The sequence below is a fragment of the Amphiura filiformis genome, chromosome 12 (genome assembly GCF_039555335.1).
Source record: "Amphiura filiformis chromosome 12, Afil_fr2py, whole genome shotgun sequence".
NCBI classification, from domain to species: Eukaryota; Metazoa; Echinodermata; class Ophiuroidea; order Amphilepidida; family Amphiuridae; genus Amphiura; species Amphiura filiformis.
In genome coordinates this window covers 34,317,773-34,332,081 of record NC_092639.1, presented here as the reverse complement: position 1 = coordinate 34,332,081, position 14,309 = coordinate 34,317,773, and the positions used below count along the sequence as shown (strand labels likewise).

Below are 14,309 nucleotides of genomic sequence, written 5' to 3'. Positions count from 1 at the left end.
ATCGGCATCGGCATTTCTGAGCCGCCACCGATGATTTATACAAAGCGTCGGCATAGGTCACCGCTACCGATATATTTTATCAGTGGCGGCAAACATATCGGGCACGGTATGTAACCTGTCGGTGGCGGTAAACCATAGCATGTCGGTGGGGTCCGATATCGCTTTCCGTACAGTGACAGATTTGAATCGTGCACACTAATTCCGTGGGGCGTATACACACGTGTAGAAGGGCGATTTGGCAACGCAACCGCGTAAACGCACCGTATCTGCATGACTCGAATCTGCAAAATCCAACAATGCGTTACTCTCTGCAACTTGAAACGAGACTCCGGAACGAGACACACTATACGTATCAATAGCAAACATGTGAGCAATCGTGATTTTCCCGCTGAAGACATAGGATGAAGATCTCTAAACCACTAGGTGTGCCTCCACGATTTCATTGAGCATTAAACGGCCATTATACGCAGGATTTGATGCAAACAGACAAATTTTGCAAACATACAGTATAATAATAGGGATGCCCACTGTCCATACAGTTTCTATTAGAACGATTTTTCATTTACTGTGTGCGTGCACTCACACACGTATTGTCTATGGAGAAACTGATCAATACAAGAAATCCCAGGCCTGTTAAATGGCGTACATACTTGTTTTTGATCCAAATGTAGGCCTATATCAGGGTGTTTCAAGAAATTCCTGATTCCACCGGAAAACATTAACCAAACTTTTTCCTGATTGGTCAGTAAATAGAGAGGACCTTCCTCCATGCAGAGATCAACTTTTTTAATGAAAAATTTAATGAGATGAGAACTACAACAGGTTGAAGTGACACCATTCCGTGCATCAGGTGTTCAAACGCAATTATTTCCGAATTTGGAGTGAATCAGACAAGCAAACTTACATAGTCATAAAATGTAACTATTTTTGAAGACAAAATGTACAGGATGTTAAGAAATTTAAGAATGTTTAAGCCTACCGCGGCCCATCTCAAATCATGCACTTCTCACTACCATGTCCATTTCATATGCTATCCATCATGGCTTCCATGCACACACAGTGTATTGCTCAATGTATTAAAGATAACCTTTGAGTTGGAGCAAATTTCTCAAAATTGGTAGTGATTAATATTACCAAACTTATGCCATGATGAAATATAATAATGTTTGAAGATAAAATGTGCTGACCGTAAAAGATTGAACAATGTTTAAGACTACCGCCATTCATTTGAAATAATGCACTTATTGTTCATCTCCTCTATGGAGATATTTTCCATGGCGGCCATCTATGATCATGCTTGCGGTTTCACCAAACAAACCATGGGTTTTGAGGTCTTATATTTTTTGTTGTATGTCAACAAAATCGATTAAATTTTCAGGATGATCTTATTTTCATGTTGTTATAAGCAAATATAATGTTCCAGATAACGCTAGTTAATAAATACATTAAGAAAAAGTACCTTAAAATTGCACTTTCTGTTAGTAATCCTTTTTGGACTTTAACTTTTTAACATGTTCTAGCAGCCCTATATAAAACCGTAACACTCAAAAGGCCATATCACTGGAATGAAACGTCCGATTAAGATTATTTAAACGCCAAAATGTTTCTTTCATCAATTCCCAGCCAATAAGTTAGGTCTGAATCAATTTAAAAGTACTTCAATTTTTAGTGGACATGCCTAATAATAATTATCAGTGCACACAAAACTTTGAATTGGTTGACCCAAAAAATTGTAACCCTTAAGATAGCGCCCAAAGACAATATTGTTCAAGGTTGCTGCGCAGGGCTACAAAGAAACAATTAGCACTCAAAAACAATAGCCAACAAGCTTAGTCTATAAATTAGCCCCCGATAGAGGGCAGGGCCTGAAAAATGAGGGAAATTAACTTGTGTAAAAAGAAGAGCAAAGAAAAAAAAAGTGACGGGTTGTCGAAAACTAAAGGTTACGCGTTGCTTTCTTGCCTTGAAGGGCCTTTAATATATTGGAACTCCATTAGTCAATAACTCAACTATGGGAGTCTCCGGCCTCTGCCCTGTCAGGCCTTCGGCCATATTTTTTGTTGATACTGCCCAGTATCAACACATCAAGGCCGCAGCCCAGGCAGGCCCGAGGCCGGAGACTCCCAATATATTAAGGGGGCACAACACTAAATCCTTCCGCATTTGGTGTAACCTTGTATAGTTCCGGTTAAAAATAGCGCCTGAGCGAAATGTAGCAGACTCTCGAGGGTACTAAATTTAAGTGAATCGTGCTTGTTTTTATGAGAACAATAGGGTAGGACCTCAACATTAAAAATATGTTCAAAAAATGTTTCAAATCGATTGTGAATTGGTGACAGGCTGTCGGAATAATATTAAGACCGGAACTGGTAATGAGGAGCAATTCTCGACTGAAATTCGTGAGGGCGCTGTTCAGATGCCCGTAGCTCAAAAGTTCATCTAGATTGGTCACAAAAAACTAATTTTTAAAAAAAATTTCAGACTTAACACTTTAAGAAAGTTTTCTCATCTTCGAAAGAAAGGGTAGAAAAAAGAATTTACTTTCTTGTATTTCTACGTGTATTTCAATGGGATGATTATTTAGTGGTGTGCCCCCTTAAAGGACCAGCAGGGCAAGAAAGCAATGCGTAACTTTAAGGGTGACAGGTTGTCTCTATCGGAATTTGCATTTTAACTAGACCTTAATGTTAAAACCTTGTGTAACAAGCATTTAATTAGACGAAGGTCCAGTTTTAAAAGTTACATACTGGCCTATTCAAAAATTCACGGACTAGACATTTGGTTTGAGAATGGTGAATGGCTAATTTATGCGTGCCTTTAAATTAAAGCAAAAGGAACAAAAGAAACCGAAACAAAAGAACTGACAAATAAAATGAAAGTTATGAAAAGTACAGAGTAGTAAAAACTGAAATAAAAACTGCTTTAAATAAAGCTTCATTGAAGAATCTGTGTTATTTCTTTGTTGCGCTTGTTGGAATCTTTTTGCGTCTTGTATAGGACAGTTTGTCATTTTTAAAACTGGACCTTTGTCTATTCAATTTCTTGTAACTTTAATTCTTGAGGTCACATTGGATTCAATGTGGTGTCATATTGTGCAGGATGAAATAGTGCATCTATTATAAAAAAATACCCAAATACCGTTTTATTTTGAAATTGCAATTTTTTCCAAGTGTAAGGAAACTTTTTTGGCGCATTATAGCCTATAATCAGTTTATTATCATCTGTAAACTGACATAGTTTAGTTGGGAGACCAGGTTGTGTGGTTTTGTAGGTTAGATATGAAAGTTAAAACAAAAACTATAGCCTACACCTGATGAGTGTACTTTAACTTTTTTAAAGACTCTTCTTGTTTGTCTCAAAACCACAAGACCATGCAATACTTGAATTCCTTGACTTTTTCTCTCAATAATGCACATTATTTTGTTATTTTGTAATATAAATATCATATTTTGGCACGGAAAATAATGTCAAAACATATCTATCAAAAGGGCTGTTGACCTGCGCACAACCTACAGATTGTGAATAAATGTCAAGGCAATAATGATCCGGAAACAGTTCGATTGTATTATTAGGGGAATCCCCGTGCAATCATCGTACAACGCAACAACAGTTCAGTCGATGATACAAAAATACAACGCAAATAGGGAAATTGTCTATTATGGTATGATTTCATTTAGATCTTATGCAGTTTGCAAATTAATTGCTTAAAGAATTTTGTTTTTGTGTGTTGATTCGGTTCAAGTTGAAATTAGTAAAATTCAACAACCATTCCTAGTAAATTTAGGTAAGCAAATCGCACATCACGCTTGACGTTGCGGTATTAATGTGTAAGAATTGTATGTGTACGTACAATACATGGAGGTTCAAGTCAAGCCAGTATATATAATTCGATCATTTGAATAACTCTACAAATCAGCCAAAATGTCTGATGAGGAGGACTTCAAGCAGCTACTGACACAACATCGTCTTCAAGACTTTACGGAGAAGCTTATTCACATCGGTGTAACTGGCAGAGTAGATCTTGAAAATGTAGAGTCACAAAATCTTTCGGAAATGGGTAAGTACTTTGTCACACTAAAGTACCGTATTCAAGAAGCGATAAGCGTCGGCTAAAATACGTGTCATATGGTTGGGGTCACTGTGGATATGCTCATTTCCAAATGCTATTCATTGTGTAGAGTTTAGGACTATGTCATGACGCAGTATATTGATGTATTTCAACCTTAATTGTCATTCCAAAATCAATAAGCATTGATAATGAGTATATAGATACTATGTATTGTAACCTTTGTCATTCATAATCGATAAGTATTAACCATGGTAACCTCATAGATACATGGTTTGGTATATTCAGAAATCACCTTTTAGATTACCAGTTCAAATAAGTACAGGCTGAGTCTAAAAGAAGTAAACTCATGTTTGAGGGGCTGTAACTAGAGATCTGTAAGGAATCTGCTGAAAATGAAAATATCATTGGAAAGAGCACGTCCAAATTAAAACAAAAAAGAATTATTGCAATTGCTTACAGCAAACTCACGTTATACTCATTTGAATACAAGTACCCATTTTTGTAGCTGCAGACGGTTTCACTTCCCAAGTACCTATTATATTGATTGGTAAGGCGCGATATTCCAATGCAAATAAAGTTACGTGGCAGGTGTGGTTTCGATCAATAATTCCTACATGTTACTTAAAGGGTTCTTTTCAATATGAGTTTACCTCATTGCACTACATTCTAATGAAACGGGTCAAATGACAACATGGCACCACAATTTACCGAACGGGAGCGCACATTTCTGTCGACGAAGTATCATGATACTAAGAGTCCCACTGAAGTTCAGCGTCTTTTTGGTCTCCAATTTCCCACAGCTAATCGGTTTCCATGTAAGGGAACAAGCTCAATGTGCATGGGACACTAAGGAACCGACAACCGGAAGCTTCAGGCAGACCACGAACTGCTAGATCACAAGTGAACACTGCTAGAGTTAGACCATGCGTTAAAGCAAGACCCAAAGATCAGCTCAAGACGCAATCCTTTACCCAACATTCCCCAATCAAGCTTCTGCCGGATCGTTCGTAAAGACTTGAATTGGTATCCCTGCAAACTACAGTACCGTCATGGACTTCATCCTGGGTTTATATGCATTGTTTGTTAACATATTTTTTGAAAGTGACAATTGTCATTTTAACAATAAATCCTGTTAGTATTTTATTGATTCGTCAAAATTGAAATGTATGAAAATCAATCAGCCGTGTGCAGCTGCAAAAATGGGTGGTTGTATTCAAATGACCATAACTTGAGTTTGCTGAAAGCAATTGCAACAATTATTTTTTTATTTAGACGTGTAGAATTTGTTCCTTCCAATGATATTTTCATTTATAGCAGATTCTTTACAGATATCTAGTTACAGCCCCTCAAACATGAGTTTACTTCTTTTTGACTCAGCCTGTACCCTACCATTTTGTGTGCATCGTTCTTTATAAGTCCCTATTGAAAACCTACAATTGTGATCTCCGACTTTAAATGTATTTAAATGTTGTTTACATTTAATACCGCTTCTCTGCTATACTGTTTTACATTTTGTGAAACCGACATGCATATTTCGTGTAATACCTTTTTACCTATGTCTGTGTATGTCTCTCACTCGCAGGAATATTTTTCGGGGAGAGGGGGCAAAATCAACCAATTTTTTCTCAAAATTGCAGCAAAAAGCGGAAATGTTCGTAATTTTGGCTTTTTACTTGGGAAACGGGGGGGGGCTGGAGACGCACGAATTCTGACGGGGGAGGGAGGAATTTGCAGTCAGCTGCTTTGTGCTGTTACTAGCATATTTCCTACAAGTAAGAACATGAAGCCGGTTCAAGGCCATGACTCCACCTTTGTGGCGCTATAATGCAGCCCATACACGATCAATCTTATTGATCAATATTGGGGACCCTAGATACAAGAGTGGATACAAAATCTACCATTGATCCACTGCTGCATCTAAGGTCCCCAATATTGATCAATATTTTGATCGTGTATGGGACGCATTATTAAACCAATTCGGCCACATAGAGTCAACTCGGTCCCATGCCAACTCGACCACAAACTAATTCGGCCTGTTTCTGTTTCTGTTTACGTAACTTCCCTTGGGAAACTCAGTATCACAGACAAAGCTGCACCTACACTAAGCTGGTTAGACCAGTTACATTTTAGATGAGAAACGTTTTACGTCTAGGTTAATCAGTCATGCTGGCTGACCATGTAGACGTCAGAATGAGTTTTACTCTTGGACCTATCAATATTGATTAAAGTGAATGCAGCGACAGAGGTGGGGGTTCGAACTCACAACCTTGTGATCACGAGTCCGGTGCTCTATCCACTAAACCACAAGGCCCATAATAAACCCACTTAGGTTTTTTATGTGTAGATACCGCTCTATTCCCCCCTTTTTTCTTGGTATGTTAATGTATATAGTATAAACAGATAAATCATAGAAAGTTGTGTTTATTTTCTTTGGATTCAAATATGTAAAAGGAATGTCGCAGATTCAGAAGAATCGCTTCAGGAAGATGGTGACATCACTTGGACTTCGCCGATGGGATTCAACGGAATCAATGGCTAGTGTTAGTTCTGTGCAGCTGCAATTACAAGAACACGGGTCACTCTCTCGAAAACGTCCCAGGTTCTGTTCCCCACAGGTACGCCACAATGTTTCTGCATGTTTTTTAAAAACTCTAATGCCTATATAAAACATACTAGTTTTTAGGAAATTTTAATCAATTTATCCTGTACATTGTACAGTGTACAAAAGCGGCCAATGAAAAGGTAAATTTTAAACCACTTCGGGGACTTTTATAGCACCACTGGAGTGAGTAGGGGTGAAGTCATGTCAGAGATTTCTTTCCCCCCTGTCCTTCAGGAGTAACTTCGATAAGTTCGATATCTCTGAAATGCACCCTGTAACATAATTATGATCTTCACAAGTTGTGAAGTTGAGTCCTTCTAAGAACTGCATTATTGTCCGTCTGTTACCATGTTACCTCTGGCCCGATTTCACAAAGATTTGTGACGCTGACGCATCGGGATTGTACTAGTCCTACTACCCAACTCTAGCATCCATATGGAAAGAGTTACGACGGGTTTAAGACTTATGAAGCGCCGCAACTGTTAGTGATATTAACACGACCCGAAAGGCCTTTAGTTTTCATACATTGATTCTCTCGCTTTTCTAATTATTGTTCTTTTTGTTTTTAAGACTTCGGGATACACTCTAAACTACGTCGTTCTCCAAAGCATCGATCGTTACGAAGTGAAGTCGATTCCAAATCTACAAGCAGATATAACCACAATCGATACATTGAAGGAGACGATTCTCAAGAATGAAAAATTACAAGGATCTCATTTAACGTCCGAGTTATTTACGACTACAGGGGTGCCACTTAGCAATGATACTTACTTGTCAACGTGTGAGTTGGGGACAAATATACCAACATTAGTTGTATTATTATTTTCTTCTATATAATTACGTTAATGTCTGAGCCACTACGAAGGCGGGTTGCAACTACCCCAATTTTCTATTATAAACGCCATATACTGTTATATTTGGTACCAATGTGTATAGCTACAGGTCTCTTCTATCCAGTGATACCAAAATAAGTACAAACATTCCTCACACAATGTTGATATGCTGTCATAATATGAGCGCGCCGCCGCAAAATTGTGATGATTCTGGCTATGTACAAAAAGTATTGGCAATTGATTGCTGGCTGAAAATTCTAGGAACATACGATTTTCATTTTCTCCTAAATATGAAAGAAAATAAACTATTTTCAACTTAACTTCCAAGTAAAAAGTCAATATCTCTTCCAATAATTGTACAAGAGCAAAATGAAAATAATTTTTGATGTTTTTGATGTTCGGTCCTATCCCCGGGTAATGCTACGAGTAAAATAAGCGCAAAAGATGGATCTACGATTAGCTTAAGTCGTTTGGGCGTAGTACACGTACCTTCGGGGGAGTGTGAATTGTTTAGTATCATTGTTATTATTATTATTATTATTATTATTATTATTATTATTATTATCATTAATCATTAATATTATTATTATTATTATTATTATTATTATTATTATTATTATTATTATTATTATTATTATTATTATTATTATTATTTATTGTTATTATTATTATTGTTGTTGTTTTTAACATGTCAAGGGACCTTGAATAAACGTTGTATCAAAACCAACTCCACCATCTGCGTGATTTTGCGAGATTCAAACATCGGTCGTAGAGGCTACCAGATGTGGGATGACACCACGCGATCAGAACAGGGCGCAGAATACATCTTTTGTGAGACAAGTCATGGAGAGTATCACAAAATACAGGTTAATCTGGAGAAAGACACACCACAGGTGAGGGCAATTATATAAACCATATTGTCAAAAACAATGAGGTCAGGACCTTAACCAGTGCAAATTGAAGTACAGATATTACAGACAGCATATTTACAGTTATATTATTCCGTTTAGATGTTATTAACGAAAAAGTGATAGACTGATCCCCAATTGTGCTATACCGCACATACCGTTCTAATGGGCCGTTGTGAAAACATGTTTTTACTTCGAATATCAAAACGACAAGTGCAGTTAACTTTAAAACTTGGGATTTGGATTATTTTGGTACAGGCCTCAATGTGAGGTAAAAATACAATACAAAAAAACAACTCTGAGCACCTACCTTTAAGTATAAGCTATAACATTCTACCCACTGATTGCACTTTCAAACTCTTACTTCCGCCACGTCTTTATTTAACTCATAAAGACAAAACAATTCACTCGCAAGAGGATAGCGAAAGTTGAACCCAAAATAAAATTAATTAAGGACTAAAGTCTTGCAATCCAATATAGTCATCAATTATTGACTTCATATTTGTGTTTTGTCAAAATAATATAAATGTGACCGTACACCACGAATGAGCCGTAAATGTCCTAAATTGTATTCTGAGTTACAGTGTAAAATGTGCATGAAGGTCGTATTCATAGGTACCTCAAGTTGGTGCTACATGTATTTCAATTTGATAGCGCTGGTGAAACACCTTTCAGTGACCTTTTAAACCAACAAATAATCCTATTGTTGAAGAGGATAATAAGCTTCTACCTATGTCTATAGAATTCTTAAATAGCTGTAGTCTTTGTTTTGCTTTGGCTAAATCCTGTTCAAGTGTTGTGTTACAAAGTATCGTATTTTGTCTAGGTATGTATAACCAACAATTAACAATGAGAGGACATTCCTAAACCTCGTTGACTTGGGGATGATTTGAAATGACCGCCAATTATGACTGCTTGATATTGATTACCAGCAATGTGGGAAAAGAGACACACGTGGAACCGAAAATGGTATACCATTTTGTTGAAGGAGCAAAGTTCAACAAACCATATTCCCGCTTCTGGATATCGTTTGAAGTCAAATGATATGTGACTGGACACTACGAATCAGCCTTAAAGTCGGCCCGGTCAAATTTGTTTTATTTCGTGTTTAGAAAATATATATCATAAGCTTTAAAATAGTATATCATTTAACTTCAAACGATATCCAGAAGCGGGGTTATGGTTTGTTGAACTCTGCTCCTTCAACAAAATGGTACCTTTTTCGGTTCTACATGTGTCTCTTTTTCCACATTGCTGGTAATAAAGTCATAATTGGCGGTCATTTCAAATCATCCCCAAGTCAACGAGGTTCAGGAATGTCCTCTCATTGTTAATTGTTGGTTATACATACCTAGACAAAATACAATGCAATTGTAACCCACCACTTGAACAGGATTTAGCCAAACCAAACAACGACTAGAGCTATTTAATGAATCTATATGTAGAAGATTATTATCCTCTTCAGCAATAGGATTATTGATTGGTTTAAACGCTATCAAATGAGAAACATGTCGCGCCTAATTGAGACACCTATGAATACGTATGAATATGTATCTCAGAATACAATTTGCCGAGTTTACGGCTCATTCGTAGTGTCCGCTCACATATACCATTTTAAAGCTTATGATATATATTTTCTAAACACGAAATAAAACAAAATTCATGGTGTACGGTCTATTACAATAATGAATAATGAAGACTATTGCAATGATGAATGCTGCCTTTTCATGTCACATTATTCTACCAATAGGACGTGAAGAAGAAGATGGCATACCTGGCTTCGATTCCAGACAGTGTGCAACATCTCAGGTAACACTTAGCCTATTGCAAGATACGATGGAAAAAAGTACACATACAGCTCAACTGATCATACTTTTCCTACATTCGACCTTTCATGATTTTTGAGTTGACACAGTCATGAAAATAACTACAGATACTTGACAGACCATTAGTAGCCCAGTTCTGAACCTTAACATTGATCATTCATAACAATAGGTATCTGATGGATCAGTGAAGATAAGAAGGGATTATAATATATCCGTAACCTTGATATTATAGTATATCTCGAGGAAAAAGTGCAATGGACATGTTTTCATTTTATGTTTCAAATATCCCGCGCATGAAAATTGAGTATTTAACCCAAAATGGAAAATGGAACAATTTATTGACATCTTTTTCTGCACTGTATTTTAAATTAAGAACTTTTTATACCTAAAGAAAATATAGGTGATCCAAAAAATTGTGATTTTTACACATTTTGGGGCAAAAAAGGAAAAAAAAGCAAAAATATCAAAATCTGTTTAACAGCTTCATTCATCAAGTCATAACAAACGGCCTACATGCTTAATTTCTAATAAAATATTGAAATTGTGAAAAATATAGGTATTTATTGATTTTCATGTTTTTTCTTGCAAATATGCTAATAATATGCAAATTATGAAATTGCAAAATAAAGTTTCTACATAGCATACATCTTTCAAGTGTGATGTTCAAAATGACAGACATCAAAAAGAGATTCGTAGAAATGTAAAGGTGTAGTAACAATTTTGGCATGGACTGTCTGGTCAGGAAAAGTACGGTAAGTTGAGCTGTACAACTTTCACGCTATTCAGTATCGAAGTTACGTAATGTTACTATGTCAACGGGATCACGCGCTAGAGTAATGAACCACGATCGAAATGATCACCACATAAAGTATATGGCACTCGAAGGCATACCAAAGTAGCGTGATCCGGTAACCAAGAGAATTACGTAACCACTTCGATGCTGAATTCCCTTGCTTTTTATAGCTTCTTCAAAGAGAGTGTTTCAGTACAAATATTAATATCATTCGAAAATTGTGTCCTTGTTTAGTGTGTCTAAATTTCAATCGGTGATACCTTATGGTTGTATCATCGACTGAATTGTTGTTGCTTTGTATGATGATTGCACGGGGATTCCCCTAATAATACAATCGAACTGTTTCCGGATCATTGCTTTGATGTGACGGGTGTACTTCCTTTCGCTAACGTGTCTCTCCATTGCATTCAGCAGTGACTGCTCAAGGCTATCAAATACCTTATAACCCAGAAATTCTAAACAAACGTTGAAGTGGTGTTCTTGAGCTTTCTGAATAATTTGGCGGGTAAATGTTGTCTGATGTTCTGAACCACTGCTTGTTCTTGGGATTGGTTATCATTCAGTTGTTTTCTCTACCCTGTCAATTGGATGAGAACCAACCAAAAAGCAAGTAGCAAGCTGATTGTCTGTAGTTCCTAATATCCACAATATCCCCCTTTTTGGATCAATATGAAGACTTTGGTCTCATCGCATTTTCATTGAAAAGTTTGGCTAAAATATCTATGGTATCTTCTCCTTCCAACTTGTGTGTATCAGCTGCTATTATTGATTTTCTCCAGGAGCCTTTTTTATTTTGATCCAAAGCACTTTTATCTTTTAGAATTGGTGTTATTTTCTCTGCCTTGTCAGTCCCATCTTTATTCAATCTCCAGTTTGGGATATCTGTACTATACAGTTCTCTGTAAAATTCTTCAATTTTTTTCTGATGATCTTGATCTTGTCTGTAAGCTCTGATTTTGTCCATATTGATGATAAGAGATTTCCCACCCATCGTAGTTTCCTGTTGATGGCTTTTGGTCCTCTGTTGCTTTATATAATTTGGTCTTCAATTATACCACTTCTCTCACCATTTGTTTTCTTTATTTTCTCCGACTTTTTCTCCTCTTGCGAATTATTTGGTTAATGTGTATTCAATCTGGCTGAGTGTTAAGGTCTTTCGGAAGCAGTTGAGAGTTTTCCTCTTCCTCCTCTATCTCCTCTTGCTTTAAAGCTATAAATAGTGTGTGTCCATCTTTCTCTTCTATCTCCTCTTGCTTAAGCTATGATTAGTGTATTTCTGCAAGTCCTATCAGTGGCGTACCGTGGCCGCCCCAACCCCGGGGGGCTGAAGCAGAAACAATTTTGCCGCCCCTTCCTTAACAGCCCGAAAAGGTTGACCCAATTTTTTTCACGGTCGTTTGAAAAAGTTAAGAGCAAAAAAAAAAAAAAAAAAAAGAAGGATTTTAGGCGCTAGCGTCCCAAAAGCAACCTTTTAAAAAAAATGTTTATGCTTGGCGCCCTTTTTTCTTTGCTAATTCGTTTTGTCGCCCCTTCGTTTTTGCCGCCCCTGTTTTTGCCGCCCCTTCTTCTTCCGCCGCCCCTCCGTTTTGGCCGCCCCCTACTTTGACCCCGGGGGCTGGCGCCCCAAAGCCCCCCCAAATACGCGCATGCCTATTATGTGCCACTATTTGTTTGCTGTCTACTTCAAGATCGTCAATGACCTTACATTATAATGTTCATATATATATAAATCTGTACGATTCCTGAAGATACTTAAACCATCAGAGTTGGATCTTCCCATTACGGTTTTAAACTCCACATCCTCTGGTTTTTCACCACAAAAATCAACAGTCACCGGTTCAATCCATTAAACTGGACCCATTATTTCCAAGGTCGTCACTGCCAAAATAGTTTCTAAATATTAATATTAATTAATGAAGTTAAATAACAAAACTCAAATTTCTTGATGCACGATTCCAAAATCAAGTAAATTCCAGTGAAATATTACATTAAAAAATTGTGCTTCCAATATTTATGATATTTATGATAAGAAATATTATTATACAAAAACCCACAGACTTCCTGGTTCGTCGTTTACACTGAACTGCCACACTACTCTCCAAAATAACGGAATCAAAGAAGGCGATACCATATTGATCGATATCCAATCAGTCGATAGCAGAGCTCAAGGATGGCTCCAAAATTTCAATTGTGATGTGCAGCCGCATGTTGAGCAGACGCGTAAAGGATTGTCTACGTTTGCTTGTTTCCTGTGTGTTGTTGTAAGTGGTATCTGGTTTTACTCAATCTATACTGTGCATAAAAAGTATCCGAACACTTCAAAAGTAATATCTTAAAGTTACTAAACCTGATGAACCAAATGAAGTAATAAATAGGTGGAGTATTTTGTTCCGCTTATTTTGATACCTCATTCGACATTATGCGACTTTATTTTTCCAAATTTTCACAATTTGAATTTAAAAAAGAATTCAAAAAGTGACAACATAGATCTTTCTCTCGAAACAAGCTAATTATGAGCACTGCGTTGACGAGTGAGTGTTGATTTGTCACGCTATAATGAGCCCGTTAGAAATCACCCTGAAGGAGCCAGTGGCGGCGGAATGATTTTGAAAGTGTGTATGTGTGGGGGTGGGAGGGGGGTGTGTGTGTAGGGGTGGTCAGTGGTTGATGTAGAAAATGTAAATAATGGCTGCGAAGCGGGCATAACGCCGTGCTTGCGGGACGCAGGGGGGTGTCTGAGGGGGATATGGTTCCCTGAAAAGTGAGAAATTTGTGCAAAATGAAGGCCCAATTGAATTGGTGGACCATTTAGGTACTATAATTGAGTATTATTTTAGTTTGAAAAAGCCAAAAATTTGTGAAATGAAGATTTAAAGTGTCGGATGTTCAAAGCAGAACGGAAAAGGGCGAACGCATGGGGTGTCTGTGGGATGCGCCCCCTTAGACGTGAGAAACCTTTGCAAACTGCAGGCCCAATCGAAGCCATTTGATGGACCATTTTGGCACTATTATTGTGTACAATTTTAGTTTGAAAAATCCGCAAATTGAAGCCATTCGCCGTGGACAAGTTTTCACTATTATTATATAATTTATTAGCTATTATTGCTTTAAATATACAGTGTTGGATGTCCAAAGCAGAAGCAAAAAGGGGACTTGTTTATTTATTTATTTATTTATTTATTTATTTATTTATTTATTTATTTATTTATTTATTTATTTATTTATTTATTTATTTATTATTTAACCTGGGGTGACCAATCAATGCACTGGCACTGTTC

The 14,309-nt window shown here is 37.0% G+C and overlaps 1 protein-coding gene across 1 annotated transcript in view; it reads left to right on the top strand.

Moving 5' to 3' along the window:
* Positions 1-3,605: 3,605 nt before the first annotated feature.
* Positions 3,606-14,309, top strand: part of LOC140166106 (uncharacterized) — a 40,180-nt gene continuing 29,476 nt past the window's right edge. The window contains exons 1-6 of the mRNA XM_072189492.1: positions 3,606-4,057; positions 6,521-6,684; positions 7,242-7,452; positions 8,201-8,397; positions 10,163-10,221; positions 13,088-13,292. Coding sequence (XP_072045593.1) covers positions 3,922-4,057; positions 6,521-6,684; positions 7,242-7,452; positions 8,201-8,397; positions 10,163-10,221; positions 13,088-13,292 — 972 coding nt within the window. The 5' untranslated portion in view covers positions 3,606-3,921. The remainder of the gene's footprint in view (positions 4,058-6,520; positions 6,685-7,241; positions 7,453-8,200; positions 8,398-10,162; positions 10,222-13,087; positions 13,293-14,309) is intronic.